At 52.3% G+C, this 12,699-nt stretch overlaps 6 protein-coding genes across 6 annotated transcripts; 4 read left to right on the forward strand and 2 right to left on the reverse strand.

Annotated features, from left to right (window-relative positions):
* Positions 1 to 254: 254 nt before the first annotated feature.
* Positions 255 to 2,416, forward strand: CTAM01_06704 (carboxylesterase; the record flags this gene model as incomplete). Its single annotated transcript, XM_060522730.1, has 6 exons — positions 255 to 548; positions 597 to 812; positions 863 to 1,163; positions 1,217 to 1,841; positions 1,896 to 2,025; positions 2,102 to 2,416. The coding sequence occupies 6 exons, from the start codon at positions 255 to 257 to the stop codon at positions 2,414 to 2,416; spliced, it is 1,881 nt and encodes a 626-aa protein (XP_060382575.1).
* Positions 2,417 to 4,133: 1,717 nt separating this feature from the next.
* Positions 4,134 to 4,531, forward strand: CTAM01_06705 (uncharacterized protein; the record flags this gene model as incomplete). Its single annotated transcript, XM_060522731.1, has 2 exons — positions 4,134 to 4,347; positions 4,422 to 4,531. The coding sequence occupies 2 exons, from the start codon at positions 4,134 to 4,136 to the stop codon at positions 4,529 to 4,531; spliced, it is 324 nt and encodes a 107-aa protein (XP_060382576.1).
* A 514-nt stretch (positions 4,532 to 5,045) lies between these two features.
* CTAM01_06706 (chitin deacetylase precursor) lies at positions 5,046 to 5,978 on the reverse strand (the record flags this gene model as incomplete). The annotated part of the gene is made up of 2 exons (XM_060522732.1): positions 5,046 to 5,864; positions 5,928 to 5,978. The coding sequence occupies 2 exons, from the start codon at positions 5,976 to 5,978 to the stop codon at positions 5,046 to 5,048; spliced, it is 870 nt and encodes a 289-aa protein (XP_060382577.1).
* Positions 5,979 to 6,512: 534 nt separating this feature from the next.
* CTAM01_06707 (uncharacterized protein) lies at positions 6,513 to 8,341 on the reverse strand (the record flags this gene model as incomplete). The annotated part of the gene is made up of 3 exons (XM_060522733.1): positions 6,513 to 6,613; positions 6,970 to 8,204; positions 8,280 to 8,341. The coding sequence occupies 3 exons, from the start codon at positions 8,339 to 8,341 to the stop codon at positions 6,513 to 6,515; spliced, it is 1,398 nt and encodes a 465-aa protein (XP_060382578.1).
* Positions 8,342 to 8,931: 590 nt separating this feature from the next.
* CTAM01_06708 (endoglucanase) lies at positions 8,932 to 9,881 on the forward strand (the record flags this gene model as incomplete). Its single annotated transcript, XM_060522734.1, has 2 exons — positions 8,932 to 9,155; positions 9,215 to 9,881. The coding sequence occupies 2 exons, from the start codon at positions 8,932 to 8,934 to the stop codon at positions 9,879 to 9,881; spliced, it is 891 nt and encodes a 296-aa protein (XP_060382579.1).
* A 1,165-nt stretch (positions 9,882 to 11,046) lies between these two features.
* On the forward strand, positions 11,047 to 12,252 carry CTAM01_06709 (LD-carboxypeptidase; the record flags this gene model as incomplete). Its single annotated transcript, XM_060522735.1, has 1 exon — positions 11,047 to 12,252. The coding sequence occupies one exon, from the start codon at positions 11,047 to 11,049 to the stop codon at positions 12,250 to 12,252; it is 1,206 nt and encodes a 401-aa protein (XP_060382580.1).
* Between the last annotated feature and the right edge of the window lie 447 nt (positions 12,253 to 12,699).

A 12,699-nucleotide genomic window follows, 5' to 3' on the forward strand; every position in this document is an offset into this window, starting at 1 on the left:
CGCACCGGCCCCAGGGCGCGGGGCTCAAGTAGTGCCTGACGCCCTGGTTACTTACTTGGGGCGATGACGGAGGGCCGGCAACCTTGCGAACGTCTCTTATTCGATATCCGTTGGCTATTCCCCTCGCCATGTAGAGAAGCGAATTGTGTCGGTCCGATAGACCCCAGTTTCTGATTGCCGTCAACCCTTGTCGAACGAAATCTCGTGGCCATGTTTTACTAATGGGGTGCGATGGCGTAGTACCTGAGTAGACAATGTCCTTCGACATGAAGAGGTTGCGGTATAAAGAGGGTTCTAAGGCCCCTGATAGCCGATCTCCCCTTTTACCGACACCCAGGCCACAACCGGATCGATATCAGCGGCTGAAGAGAATGGCTTTCTTTGTGTACTTCCTAGCTACGGTCCTGTACCTATCCGCGCCAGTATGGTCCGCCGCTATCCGTGGTAGAGACAACGGTCCCGTTATCACTGTAAAGAATGGCTCTTACACTGGCATTCACAGCGCAGATTATGGCCAGGACTTCTTCCTTGGAATGCCATACGCCAAGGTATGTGGCTGTAACCTTCGGTTGATGCCGACATACTGAACATTCTAGACTCCTGAACGATTCCGTATCGCCCAAGGCCTAGACTCAGCATGGAACGGCACGCATACAGCCACCGAGTACCCAAAGCATTGCGTTGGTTATGGCTCCGACATGATTGGCTATGAGTCTTCGGAAGACTGCCTGTATCTCAATGTTGTTCGCCCAGCCGGTATTGCTGCTGATGCGCAGCTTCCCGTAGCTGTGTGGATCCACGGAGGCGGCCTGGTATGTTCTTTTGCCGGACCCTCGCGAGAACCACTGCTGACAGTGATAAGTACATGGGCGGATCAGCAGACAGGCGATACAACCTCTCTTTCATCGTCGAGAATAGTGTCAAGCAGGGTACTCCCCTCGTTGCGGTTAGCTTAAACTATCGGCTATCCGTCTTTGGCTTTCCCGGTGGCAAGGAGGCCCTTGACGCTGGCGCGACCAACTTGGGTTTCAGAGATCAGCGCCTGGCTCTGCATTGGGTCAACGAAAACATTGCCAGCTTTGGCGGCGCCGCCGACAAGGTTGTCATATTTGGTGAAAGCTCAGGTGCTGAGAGTGTCGCTGGGCAAGTGCTGGCCTACAACGGTAAGTTGACACCATTCGCATGCGAGATATACTTTACGACTAACATTTTCAAGGACGTGACGACGGCCTCTTCAGAGGCGCGGCTGCCCAGTCCGGCTTCGGAGGGCTCATCCCCCGCATGGTCGGCGGCTTCAACTCCACTGCCTACCAGACCAACTACGACCTCTTTGTCGGCAACATCTCCTCTTGCGCTTCCACTGTCGGCACTCAGGAGTCGATAGAGTGCCTGCGCACAGCACCTCTGGACGAGTTCAATGCCGTGCTGAACGCAACCACGTCATCCTTCAGCTTCATACCCATGAAGGATGGCGACTTCCTTGCAGACTTTGCGACGTCGCAGCTCGAACGCGGAGACTTTGTAAAGGTCCCCATTCTGATCGGATCCAACTCGGATGAAGGCTCTGCATTCGGCCAGGGGAGGGGCCCGAACGGTGGACCGATCAACACTGATGAGGACATGGCGTTTGCCGTACGCAGCATCATGGCTCCCAATGTCGAGGAGACCACGGGCCAAAGTATCGAGGAGCTTGTTGATGAGGCGTTGGCTCTATACCCCGATGACCAGGCCGTCGGCATCCCGAGCTTGGAAACATGGCCACACATCATTCAGCCCGGCGAGGAGATTGCCGTAGCTCGGGGTCTGCAGCAGAGACGCGGCGGGGCTTTCTTCGGAGACATGTATGTCCTAATGACTCTTCGGTATTAGGCTTGTGTGTACTGACATTCTGGCAGGTTCTTCGGCTTCCTCCGCCGCAGGGCCAACATCATATGGTCCCAGAACGGCGTGCCGTCTTACGCATATCGCTTCGACGTTACCGTGAATGGAGTTCCAGAGTACATTGGCGCGACTCACTTCCAGGAGGTAAGTTTGTTGACTGTGACGTGGCAAAGACATTCGCGGTTCATCAGCTGTTGTGCAAAGACTTACCTCCACCCAGGTCGCATTCGTATTCAACAACCTCAACGGCCTTGGCTACGACGTAAACCCTTTTGGAGGCAACAGCACAAGCTACACTGAGAAGGCCACCGCGCTGTCAAAGACCATGTCCGCAGCGTGGGTCAACTTTTTCGTCTCTCTTGATCCCAATGGCGCTCCGGATCTGGGCGAGTGGCCTGCCTACTCAACGGAAGGCGGTGCATCTGGTAGCGACGTGGTGTTTGGTCTCAACGGCACTGTGTTGGAAACGGACGACTGGCGGGCGGAAGGTATGAGTTGGATGATTAAGCACGGGCTCGACATCTTTGGGAATTGAGTTTTCCCCGGCTCATACGACGCGTTCAGTACGTATTGGATAAGGTCAGGTACATACTGTGTAAACATCTACAGATCTTATCTGCCTGGCTATATGTACATAGGCCATTTAGTACATTCTTTCAAGTATATTCTATACGAACAACTCCACCTCCCAAGCTAACAACAACCAACCAATCAACCTAGGCTTGGGAGTCAACCCTGGAACTACCTCAACAGGCCATGAGTTCCTGATCTCCTGCATCGGAAGGAATGGGCAGTAGGATCCTTTCAATCCTTTGATTAACTTAAACTACGCATAGGCTAACCGAGACTTATTGCGGCGTATGAGAGAGAACTAATGTACATCTGAACACTATCCAGTTTCAATGAAACATCGTCAAATCTAGAGTCTAAGAGGTCCCGCTATAAGCGAGCAAGAAGGTGGAGTTTTCCGCCCGAGACTTATACGTTGGTTGGTTGGAGGAGCAAAAACATTGGTCTCACAGTCTCGTCACCCGTCGCCTAGAACCGCGGCTATGCCCCTCAAGCTAGTTGCCCGACGAAGGTAATAGTCGACAATCATACTTTCCATCTACTAGTAATTAAGGTAAGTCGATGTTGGATCCTGCCCCCGTTCATCAGTTTTGTTCATCTAGAGGAATATCGTGGGCTGATGTTCGTCCACTTTTCTCTCTCTGTCCCCCCCTGTCGCAGCCCTAGGCCGTGCCACATTGCCCGGGCGAAGGCGGCTCGGGTCGATCCTTGGAGATCTGGGGGGGGGGGTTGTGCATGATGCTGAAATGAAATTCTGCATCAACACGAAGTCGTTTTTCCCCGCATCCTTTGATGGAAATTGCAATGCTGTTGTCGGAAGCCACGGTCGGAGGCAAAGGGTTGTGTTGGACAGCGTAGCTTGATACAAGCTTCACTGAGCTTTGATGGTCTGGGTACCTCACCATATTGCCTCAATTGGCATTGGATATGTTGACTCTCAATTTGCATTGTCCATGTTGGCTTTCAACGAGACTATACCATCTCCTCGGTCTTTTCGTCAAATACCCACCCTGTCGGAAGGATTCGAGTTTCTATCACAAAGTTAAGGTGCTCATTCCTTCCGCCCCCATCAACAACACCCCGTATGCCCGGCGGAATCCTTGGCCCCACTGGTACAAAAGTCTAAACAGTCCCAGCCCTATGCCTTCCAGACCAATCGGCTACCGTGAAGACAACCGCAGTAGGAAGCTGGTGTCTTTCTCTCACTCGCGATCGTCTGATATTGCCAAGAAGATGATTGGAAATCCTCGAGACTGCAGAATGTCATGATCTAAAGGCCCGCAGTGCTTCTTGGCGCTTACATTTGTCTCTGCTAAGCCCCTTTTGCGCTTGACGATACCTTCGGAATTCTTTTACCTAAAAGTCGAGTTGTCAGTTTTTGCCCGACGTGGAGAAGGCGAAGTAAGTGTAGGCAGGGCGGGACAGGGCTGAAGATGTACGGGAACTCGCCAGGAACTTTTGATCCAGCTATCATGAAGTATCCACAGGCTCAGATTCCCATACGAGACGAAGAGATGACCAGCGTCTACTCTCGCAGGTCTCTGACATATATAAACACGTCTTCTTTCCTCTATTCCACGACTTCTCTCCCTCATCAACTCACAACAAGAACTTCTTCAGATCAGACTTCAGAGCTCCAAACTCCAACTCAATATTCATCTTCCACCTAAAACACTTCCAAGATGCTCATCACCAACATCCTCACCGCCGCCACTACGGCCTGCGCCATCTTCGCCCCCGCCGCCGCGGCCTACGACATGAGAGTCAAGAAGTACGGCAAGACGGACTGCTCCTCGTCCGGCGGCGGCAACCTGGACTGGAACGCCAACGAGTGCCACGCCCTCTACAGCACCGACTGGGGCATGAAGGTCATTGACTACGACACCAAGTGCAAGAGTAAGACAATAAAGCTCTTGAACCCTGAAACAAAGTGAGAAACAGAAACATCTAACCACAAGTATCGTAAATAGTGAGAGGATACAACAACGGAAACTGCAGAGGCAGTGCGGTTACTGCTTTCAGCACGAGGCAGTGCCACTCTTTGAAGGGAGTCTGGTCCGTTCGTGTTGAGTGCGAGTGAAGGGTTGCAGGATATAGGACACTTGTAACTAAAACTTGGCCGCGGAAGGATGAGATAGATGGGGCCTACTTGTTACGGCTTTAGAGTGAAGGGCACATAGACTTCGCGCACATAAGAAGCCATTTCAGTAACTGTTCCCATCTGCCAGGTGTTCGAAGCTTCTTCGAGCTGAGGGACAATCAATTACTTATACTCTGAGATCCCAGGCTATTAAACGAGCGCCACTGTGTGAAATGCATTGACGAATATGCCGTGTGATCATACCGCATTAGGTTTATCTGGTACGGTCTTGCACCCGATTATTCATGGATGAGGTATCTTTCTTCGAGAAAAAATATATAGAGAGTGATGTCTACTCATTCCCAGAGAAGTAAGTGGCCATTCTACCTAGCTTGATGTTGCTTAAATTCACGAGTGTTTTCTGCTTTTTGTGAGATCGTTACGTGTAAGTCTGGGTCATTGAGTGTGTCGACACCTTTTGGTACTTCTTTCTTGACTTGGTCGTAATGCGTCATCATTGAACTACACGTTGGTGTGACTTGATCTTTCTATACCGACAAATAGCCCAGAACAGGCAAGACAGGGCCATCAACTCTAAGAAGAATACAGCCAGTATCCCGCTCCATCGAACTTGACTGAGAAATGTGCCAGGCGATACTACATCATGGCGGCCGAACGCCAAGCTAGTCGCCGGACGTCCCAAGTGATCTAGATACCAGAAGTGTTTGGGGTCATTTATACAGTCTCCTACAGTAACCGGTTGGAAGCCCTTTTGTAGGAACCCATCTAGTAGATCGCCGAAACTGTGATTACTCTCTTTTTGAAACCCTCGTATCGGGATGAGAGAAGAATCTCGCCCGGAGTCTGCCGCTTGTAGTCTGTCGAGGAGAAGCGTAGTCTCCGTGTTGTTACTCATGTCCGCCGGTCTACCGTCCCAAAGTACCAGTCGCTGACCATTTATCGTCAACTTTTCAACGCAGCCGTTCCGTACTGTGCAATCGACCGGGGACGACCAAATGTACTGTGGTCGAAGGCCTTCAGAGGAGGATGAGGCTCCGAGAACCGTGGAAATCTTCTGACGGGCTTTGAGGAGGTCGTCATGCTCCACGCCGCTGTGAGGATGGCGACTCGAGGTGCTAAATCCAATCAGATGCCCGTTTTTGTGGATACTCTGTACTACAGATTTCCCGTCGTCTTTTATTGAATCTGCGGTCCATAGAGTGCTACGTAGGAAGAAGGAAGCTTGTGCATTTCGCTGGGCGAACAGTGTTAGGATTTCATCCTTTTCGTTCCACGAGTCGTCATCGAATGTGAATGCTACTGTTCCTGGAACCTTGGAATTATGTCAGTTTTGGGTATACTTTTGACGGAGGACTCAAGTGGTTATGTGACTTACAGTACATTTGCGGATGACTTGACCGTGTTTTGACAATATTGGGGGACTCATAACTGTCTTTGAGCCGATTCAGATCCGCTCCTCAACAGAATGCGAATTTTGAACCAGCAAGAGTTCAGGAACTCTGGAAGATGAATGGCATGGAGCGAGAGGCCTCATAGGCGGGTTTGCCCCCATTCACTTCCCGACCCCTACCCTCATCCCTTCGGCATTGCTCCCGGCAGAATATCTGTATTTTTGTCTGAGCAGCAGCAACTGATCCCAGCTCACACGTGTTTTGTAATCTTCTCCGTTGTCGCCATGTTGTGTTGCATCCCACGCGGCAGCATCGCTTGGCCACGTCCCCCCCCTCTTTGCCGGCCCGAAACTCTAAATAAATGAAGTAAGCCCTGATATGATGGGTTCCAGACTGTTCACTGGCCACCGCGTATAAGCTTACGGATCCCGGTTTACTGTGTAGGGGTCCAATGGAACCTCCGTTGCCACGCCGGTGGCTGGGCGCCCCGACTTGTCTGCCAATACCTGCCGTAAAGAGGGAGAACCCGAAACCGTCACTTGCATTTTTCCAGCTTGGACTGCATGAGGCTAGAAGACTGCGATATTCTCGTACACGGCGATGCCGTTGGTCGATGGCGACATCGCAGGGTACGGGCGCCAAATCTTTCTGGTTCTGTCTTCTGACTCCGCTGCTTTTTCTCAGACTGAGTGGCGGGTAGAGTGTTGATTTGCTTGGCTGCTTTTCTCAGAATGCGTGGCGGGTAGAGTGTTATCTGCTTGATCGGCTTCTTTCCTCTTTTGGATTCAAGAAAAATCCCTATGCGCTTTCGTAGACATTCTTCCGAAAAGTACAGCATGAGCGCAGAGTGTTTGATTTACTGTCTAAGAAGTCGCATCCACTACTACAGAGACCGTCACCTTGTCAACCAACTCTGACTCCTCAGTGTAAGCAATCCAATTACAGAAGCCCAACAGACAAATGTGAAGTTGGCAACTGTAGAGAAACAAGAATACTGCAATTTCTTCCTCAATCTCGAGTACGAACCCTCGGTCCTTAGTAACCGGGTCTCGTCCGACTCTTTGACGTCTCCTTCGACTGCCATGTTACTTTCGCTCTCGTGAAGAGCATCCGCCAACAACAGAGTACTGAACCAAGTGGCAAACACGACGAGACAACCCAGGTTCATGAATGTAACCCACGGAGAGAAGTAAAAGCCCCGTAGCCACGAAATCACAATACTCAGGTATGAAAAGTTGGCAAACCCCGCGCAGAAAATCATCAGCATGGGATGATAGTCCGGCGTTCGGGCATTCACCTCTCTCCTGCCACCTTGTTTCTCCAGGTCTCCGGGCAGCAGTAGCTCAGGCTCGCTCAAACACGGCCGAGCAAAGCGTCGAGTGAAGAATCTGGCCGCATCGCGAAATGCTAGACGAACAAGCCCGAGCATCCAATAGGTATGGTTGCTCCTCTCCCAGCGAACGTACATGAGGAAAGCCTTCAAAAACGTCTCTGGCGCGACTGTGTAGCCAACAGCATTGCTCTGATACTTGAGACGCCAGCCATCGCGCAGGAGTCCCATCGTGAGCTGGACGTCCTCGCCGTGCCTCATCGGACGCCCGAGGAATCTCGTGTCCACGAGGGCCTTAGTGTGCGGCAGGATGGCGTCTCTGCGGAACGCGGAGATGGCGCCTGGGAGAATGGTAACGAACCCGTGTTTTGACTGCGCAGCCCGCGGAATGTTGCCGTTTTGTTCAAAAAGGCAGTCAAGGATGCGAGGGATGAAGCTATCCCATCCTTGAGATTGGATGTTGAAGACGGAGAGGTGCCCGGCGACGCCTCCAACGTCGCTGTCTAGGACGAAGGGACTGGCCAAGTTCCGGAGAGTATGCTTGTCGAGAGTAGTGTCGGAATCCAGAGTCACGAGTATCTCGTTGTTGGCCACTTCAAATGCCGTGACCATGGCCTGGCGTTTTCCACGGTTGATCTCGTGCCGGATTGTTGTATAAAGAGTCGAAGACTTTGGTGGAAGTGCGTGTTGTATGTGAGACCAGGTATCATCCGTCGAGCCGTCATCCACAACGATGATATGGACTTTGTCTCTGGGATAATCTGAGGACAACACGGAGGATATTGAGTTCCTCACGAACTCAGACTCGTTGTACGCCGGAACAACGACGTTGATAGATGGCAATCGGCCATTGTCCTTGAGCCCCTGGATGGGTTCATACTCAGCCCAGCGCGCAACGACGACTAAGAAGTTACATAGGAGGATGCAAGAACTGAGTTGTAGGAAAATTTCGTAGAAGCTTAGTTGAGGTTTTGACTTTACTGCAATATACTGGAAAGTCACAAACGTAAGAATCGTGCCCAAGGCAACTAGACGGCCAATAGTCGCCCGAAAACAAGAAGCCGTCATCTTCGCTCTGTGAGTTGCTTCGCGAAGCGCAGAATACAACCTCAACCTCACAATATTCGATCTAACAGCGGCTTTCAAAGTCTTGATAATTTGTGTCTTTACACTGCGGGAAACGTCGTCCCCTTTAGGAAGTCTTCCGAAGCGGGGACACCGTGAATCTGGACCCCTCTGATATCCCCCTCAGTATTGATTGCCACTCTTGATCGACATGTAGTGGAAACATGACCCGGCATGCAGGTGATCAGGGATACCATCACGAACTAGATGGACCCTTAGATGCGACAACATGAATCGTTAAAGCACTTCACCGCCATCTGCTTTTGCTGCTGTTGACGGCGGTGTGCCCGGGATGCTGCTTGGTACGACGTTGAGGTGATCCAGAACAGTCTTTTTGAAACGGCGGCAGTGAGCTCCTCTATCGCGCGAGACAAAAGTTTGACCTGAAAATAGAAAGTGACCTAGACTTGGTTGGTAGCTTTTCCGTTCTTTACCTTATGTAGTCGTGGTCAGCACGAAAGTCTTGACTTAATCGAGACAAGCAGCTTCTTCTTTACAGCCCAAACAGTCGGCAGACAAACCCTTCACACAAAATGGCCCAACCCTTATCAACAAGTCTAATGGCATGTCTGCTCCTTCTTTCAGTTGGAGTGAATAGCCACACGCTTATGCAGAACCCCATTCCTTTCCCAAGTCAACTCCGGGACAACGGTCCAGTAGCCAACGATGGCTCAGACTGGCCATGTAAAGGCGAAGTGGATTACGATTGGTCCGGCGTAGCCAACATCTGGGAGAGGGGCTCAAAGCAGCACTTGCGGTAAGTCAACCATTGATACAGGCTGCTACTTGAAGTATATGTATTGACGACTTACACAGGGCCATGGGAGGCGCTTCTCACGGCGGCGGCTCGTGCCAAATCTCGGTGACACGGGACCTTAAGCCCACAAGGAAGAGCCAATGGAGAGTTATCCACTCCATCGAGGGCGGCTGTCCGATCCGGAACCTCACCGAGGTCAACTACGGAGATTCTCCCACGGTCGTCCTGCCCAGCCTCTACAACTTCACCGTCCCGGACTGGCTACCCGTAGGACCGGCCGTTATGGCGTGGACATGGTACGGTCGCTGGAGCGTTCCCGAAATGTTTATGAACTGCGCTCCCATAGTGGTTCTGGGACAAGAGACGAACGCAGACGTCACCGAACAGGAGCGGGCGGCAAAGTTTGACCAGGCACCCCTCGTGTTCGAGGCGAACAATGGCAACGGCTGCTGGACACAGAACAAGGGCAGCTGTGTGAAGTTCCCCAACCCTGGCGAGTCTCTCGTGGTCAACGAGGAATGTCCCCTGTACGAGGAGACGATGTTTACGGGAAAATGCGGGCCTGAGAGGAGTCTGGGTAACATTTGGAGCTGGCCGTCACAATGGACCATGTTCAGTGGCGGCGCCATTGCTGTTTTTCTTGTTCTCGGGGTCATGCGCGTTGTCAGGACTTGGCGCGGAAGGCAGAAATACGGGCATCGTAAGCTTGTAACTGACGATGTCTAAGTTTTGCAATTGAAGCTTTGAGCCGTCTGAGGTCGTTTGCCGAGGAGAATATGTAGAGTTCATGAGCATTGAGGTTAATGTTGGGAAGATTCTAGAAGCAATATGATCGCGACATCAAGCCTGAACACGTCTCTATCCGCTCTTGTGTGAGTATGAGTTTCTCGCTGACAGATTGGAAAATTACGTAAGTCGAGCCTTTCGACATAAACGATGCCTGAACTTTCCCTCAATGTGTAAGGCTATATGCAATTGAGTTTAGGAAACGCGAGCCTTGTACCCAAAGGGTAGCTGTTTCCATGGATGTTGATTCATCTTGTACGCCGAGTGACTAACTACAAAACTTTCCTATGAGAGTGTATGGCATGGGACCAGAAGTGATTGTATCCATGGATGATGGCTGGTGGGGTTGAAAGGATCAACGGCGTTGAGCCGTCCCTTCGTGTTCTTCACCTTGAATACAACAATTACCAGCAAGGATCCAGGGGCGAGAAACTAATGGGAGATTCTGGATATACATCAGTAAATCATTTTAAGCTTTCAACCGTGATAGAGGCACAAAGTGTCCGGCCCTTAGGCCGCGGGCACTACGGCCACACATGCCGGCCAAACACCCCACTTCCGGAGCCATCGGCCGACCGACAAGACACCCCCGGGCCGAGGTGGGGTTGAACCTTCGCGACCACCTTCCCCTCTCGGGGCCGGGGCATGTGCTGACGTGAGTTCGGACGACTACCAACTGCGTCCCTTACCTCCTCTCTCCACTTCACCCCCTGCTTCTCATCCATCTTTCCAGTAGCCATGTACTCAATTGCGTGATGAGTGCGTGCTTGACCCCAACTGAATTCCTCGTAATCCAACGCGTGTACTTGTAGGAGTCACACCGAACGTCGCAACGTTGACGGCTTCTTCTGGCGGGCCGAACTGTAAATCACCATCGACACCCGGATGCGATTGTTCTGGTTTACTTTATGGCCACGTAGGTTCATTCCAAACGAAGCAAGACTGCCTCGTTATCGAGACTGTATAACACCCGCCATCAACCATAAGCTTCAGATCCAACTACACCTCACACCATCAACGCTCAACTCTGACTTATGCCAAAGTCACCATCACGGGAACAATCCAAAACCAAACTCCCAAAAACAACAAACAAAACCCAGCCGCAATGTCCTTCCCACCGCCCCTAATCCCAAAATCCCTCCCCCCAAACGCAAAAATAGCGCTCATCTCCCCCTCCTTCCGCGTAAACACCCTCATCCCAACCGCCCTTGCCCGCGCCCAAACCCTCCTCTCCTCCCTAGGTTACACTATCACGACAATATTCCAACCCGACGGCGAAGACCTCGACCCCGTCCTCTCCGCCGGCGAACCCATCCCCGCCGGGATCCGCAACCGCCTAGCCGAGCTCCGCGCCGCCTTCGCCGATCCCACGGTCGACAAAGTCCTCTGCACCGTCGGCGGCTCAACAGCAACAGAACTCATCCCCTACCTCGTGGCAGACGTCGACCTCCAGAATCTCATCAGGGAGAACCCCAAAATCTTTGTGGGCTACTCCGATATCACCGTCCTCCACTGGTGCCTCCGCGCCCTCACCGGCCTCCGCACCTTTTACGGCCCCTGCGCCGTCTCGGAACTCGGCGAGGCCGTTACCTCCACGACTGCCTCCGTCTCCTCGTTCGACTTCTCTCAAGAACACACGGAGAACAACAAGACAGAAGACGATGGATACCTCCAAGACTTCCACCTCGCCCACCTCCTCCAGGTCCTCAGCACCCCAATTACCACAACAACCCCCATCCCAATCCCCCGCTCAACCTACTACGCCCCCATCACATGCCCCTACTTCCTCTCCCCCTCAACCCGCACCTCAACCACCCCCCGAATCCTCCTCCCCTCTCCGTCCTGGATCTGGCTCCGACGAGCCCCCCGCACACAAGGCCGCCTCTTCGGCGGCTGCCTAACAGTCGTAGCCCGCATCCAGGGCATCGCCCACATATCCCCGTCCTGGAAGGACAAAATCATGTTCCTCGAGTCCGCGACGGCAGAGGCCGACATGACGAAAGGCAACCCTCTCGCCCGGATCCGCTCGGCGTTCGCGGACCTCGCGGCGCGCGGGGTGTTTGACGAGATTGCGGGGCTCGTCGTCGGTCGAGCGTACGGGTACAACACAGAGCAAGAGAGAGCCGAGTACGCGGCCGTGATACAGGGTCTCTTGTGTAAGGGCCGGTTGGGGGCGAGCACCAGTTTCCCAATCTTGATGAATGTCGACATTGGACATACCGCGCCCATCGTGACGCTGCCGATGGACGCGCTGGCGGTGCTAGACTCGGAGAAGGACGAATTTTCCATCGCGGAGGCTGTGGTGGTCTAGAACGGGCAGCCACTCGAGAGGAACATGGGCGGGAGGGGGCACAGAGAAAACTGTTCATGACATATAGACGGCTGGGTAAAACTAGCCTTTGGGTATTATTTGTATTACATGTTTAACGATAGCTCTCCTAAGCCATACTCGTGTTCAACTTCCCATTGTATCCCATTCACGTTCGTGTATGTCATGTAAGAGAGAAACCCCCTTGGTTTCCTTTCCCCGACCAGCCAGTAGCAATTGAATACCTGTGAAAACCCTTGTAACCAGAAAAAGCACGTGAACCCTCGAGGAAATGACTCCGAACGCTTTGCTGATGCAATTTCTGGGGGGTTCCCCGGTGTGTATGAAAAATGAGAGAAACTTTGGTCGTGTATCGTTGTTGAAAAATAAAAGTGCTGTCGATGCAGCTCTGCTACATCGTGCCTAGTCCTTGGTTCGTGTAACTAGAAC

The sequence above is a fragment of the Colletotrichum tamarilloi genome, assembly GCF_030869305.1.
Source record: "Colletotrichum tamarilloi strain Tom-12 chromosome Unknown Scaffold_19.1, whole genome shotgun sequence".
Taxonomy (NCBI): Eukaryota; Fungi; Ascomycota; class Sordariomycetes; order Glomerellales; family Glomerellaceae; genus Colletotrichum; species Colletotrichum tamarilloi.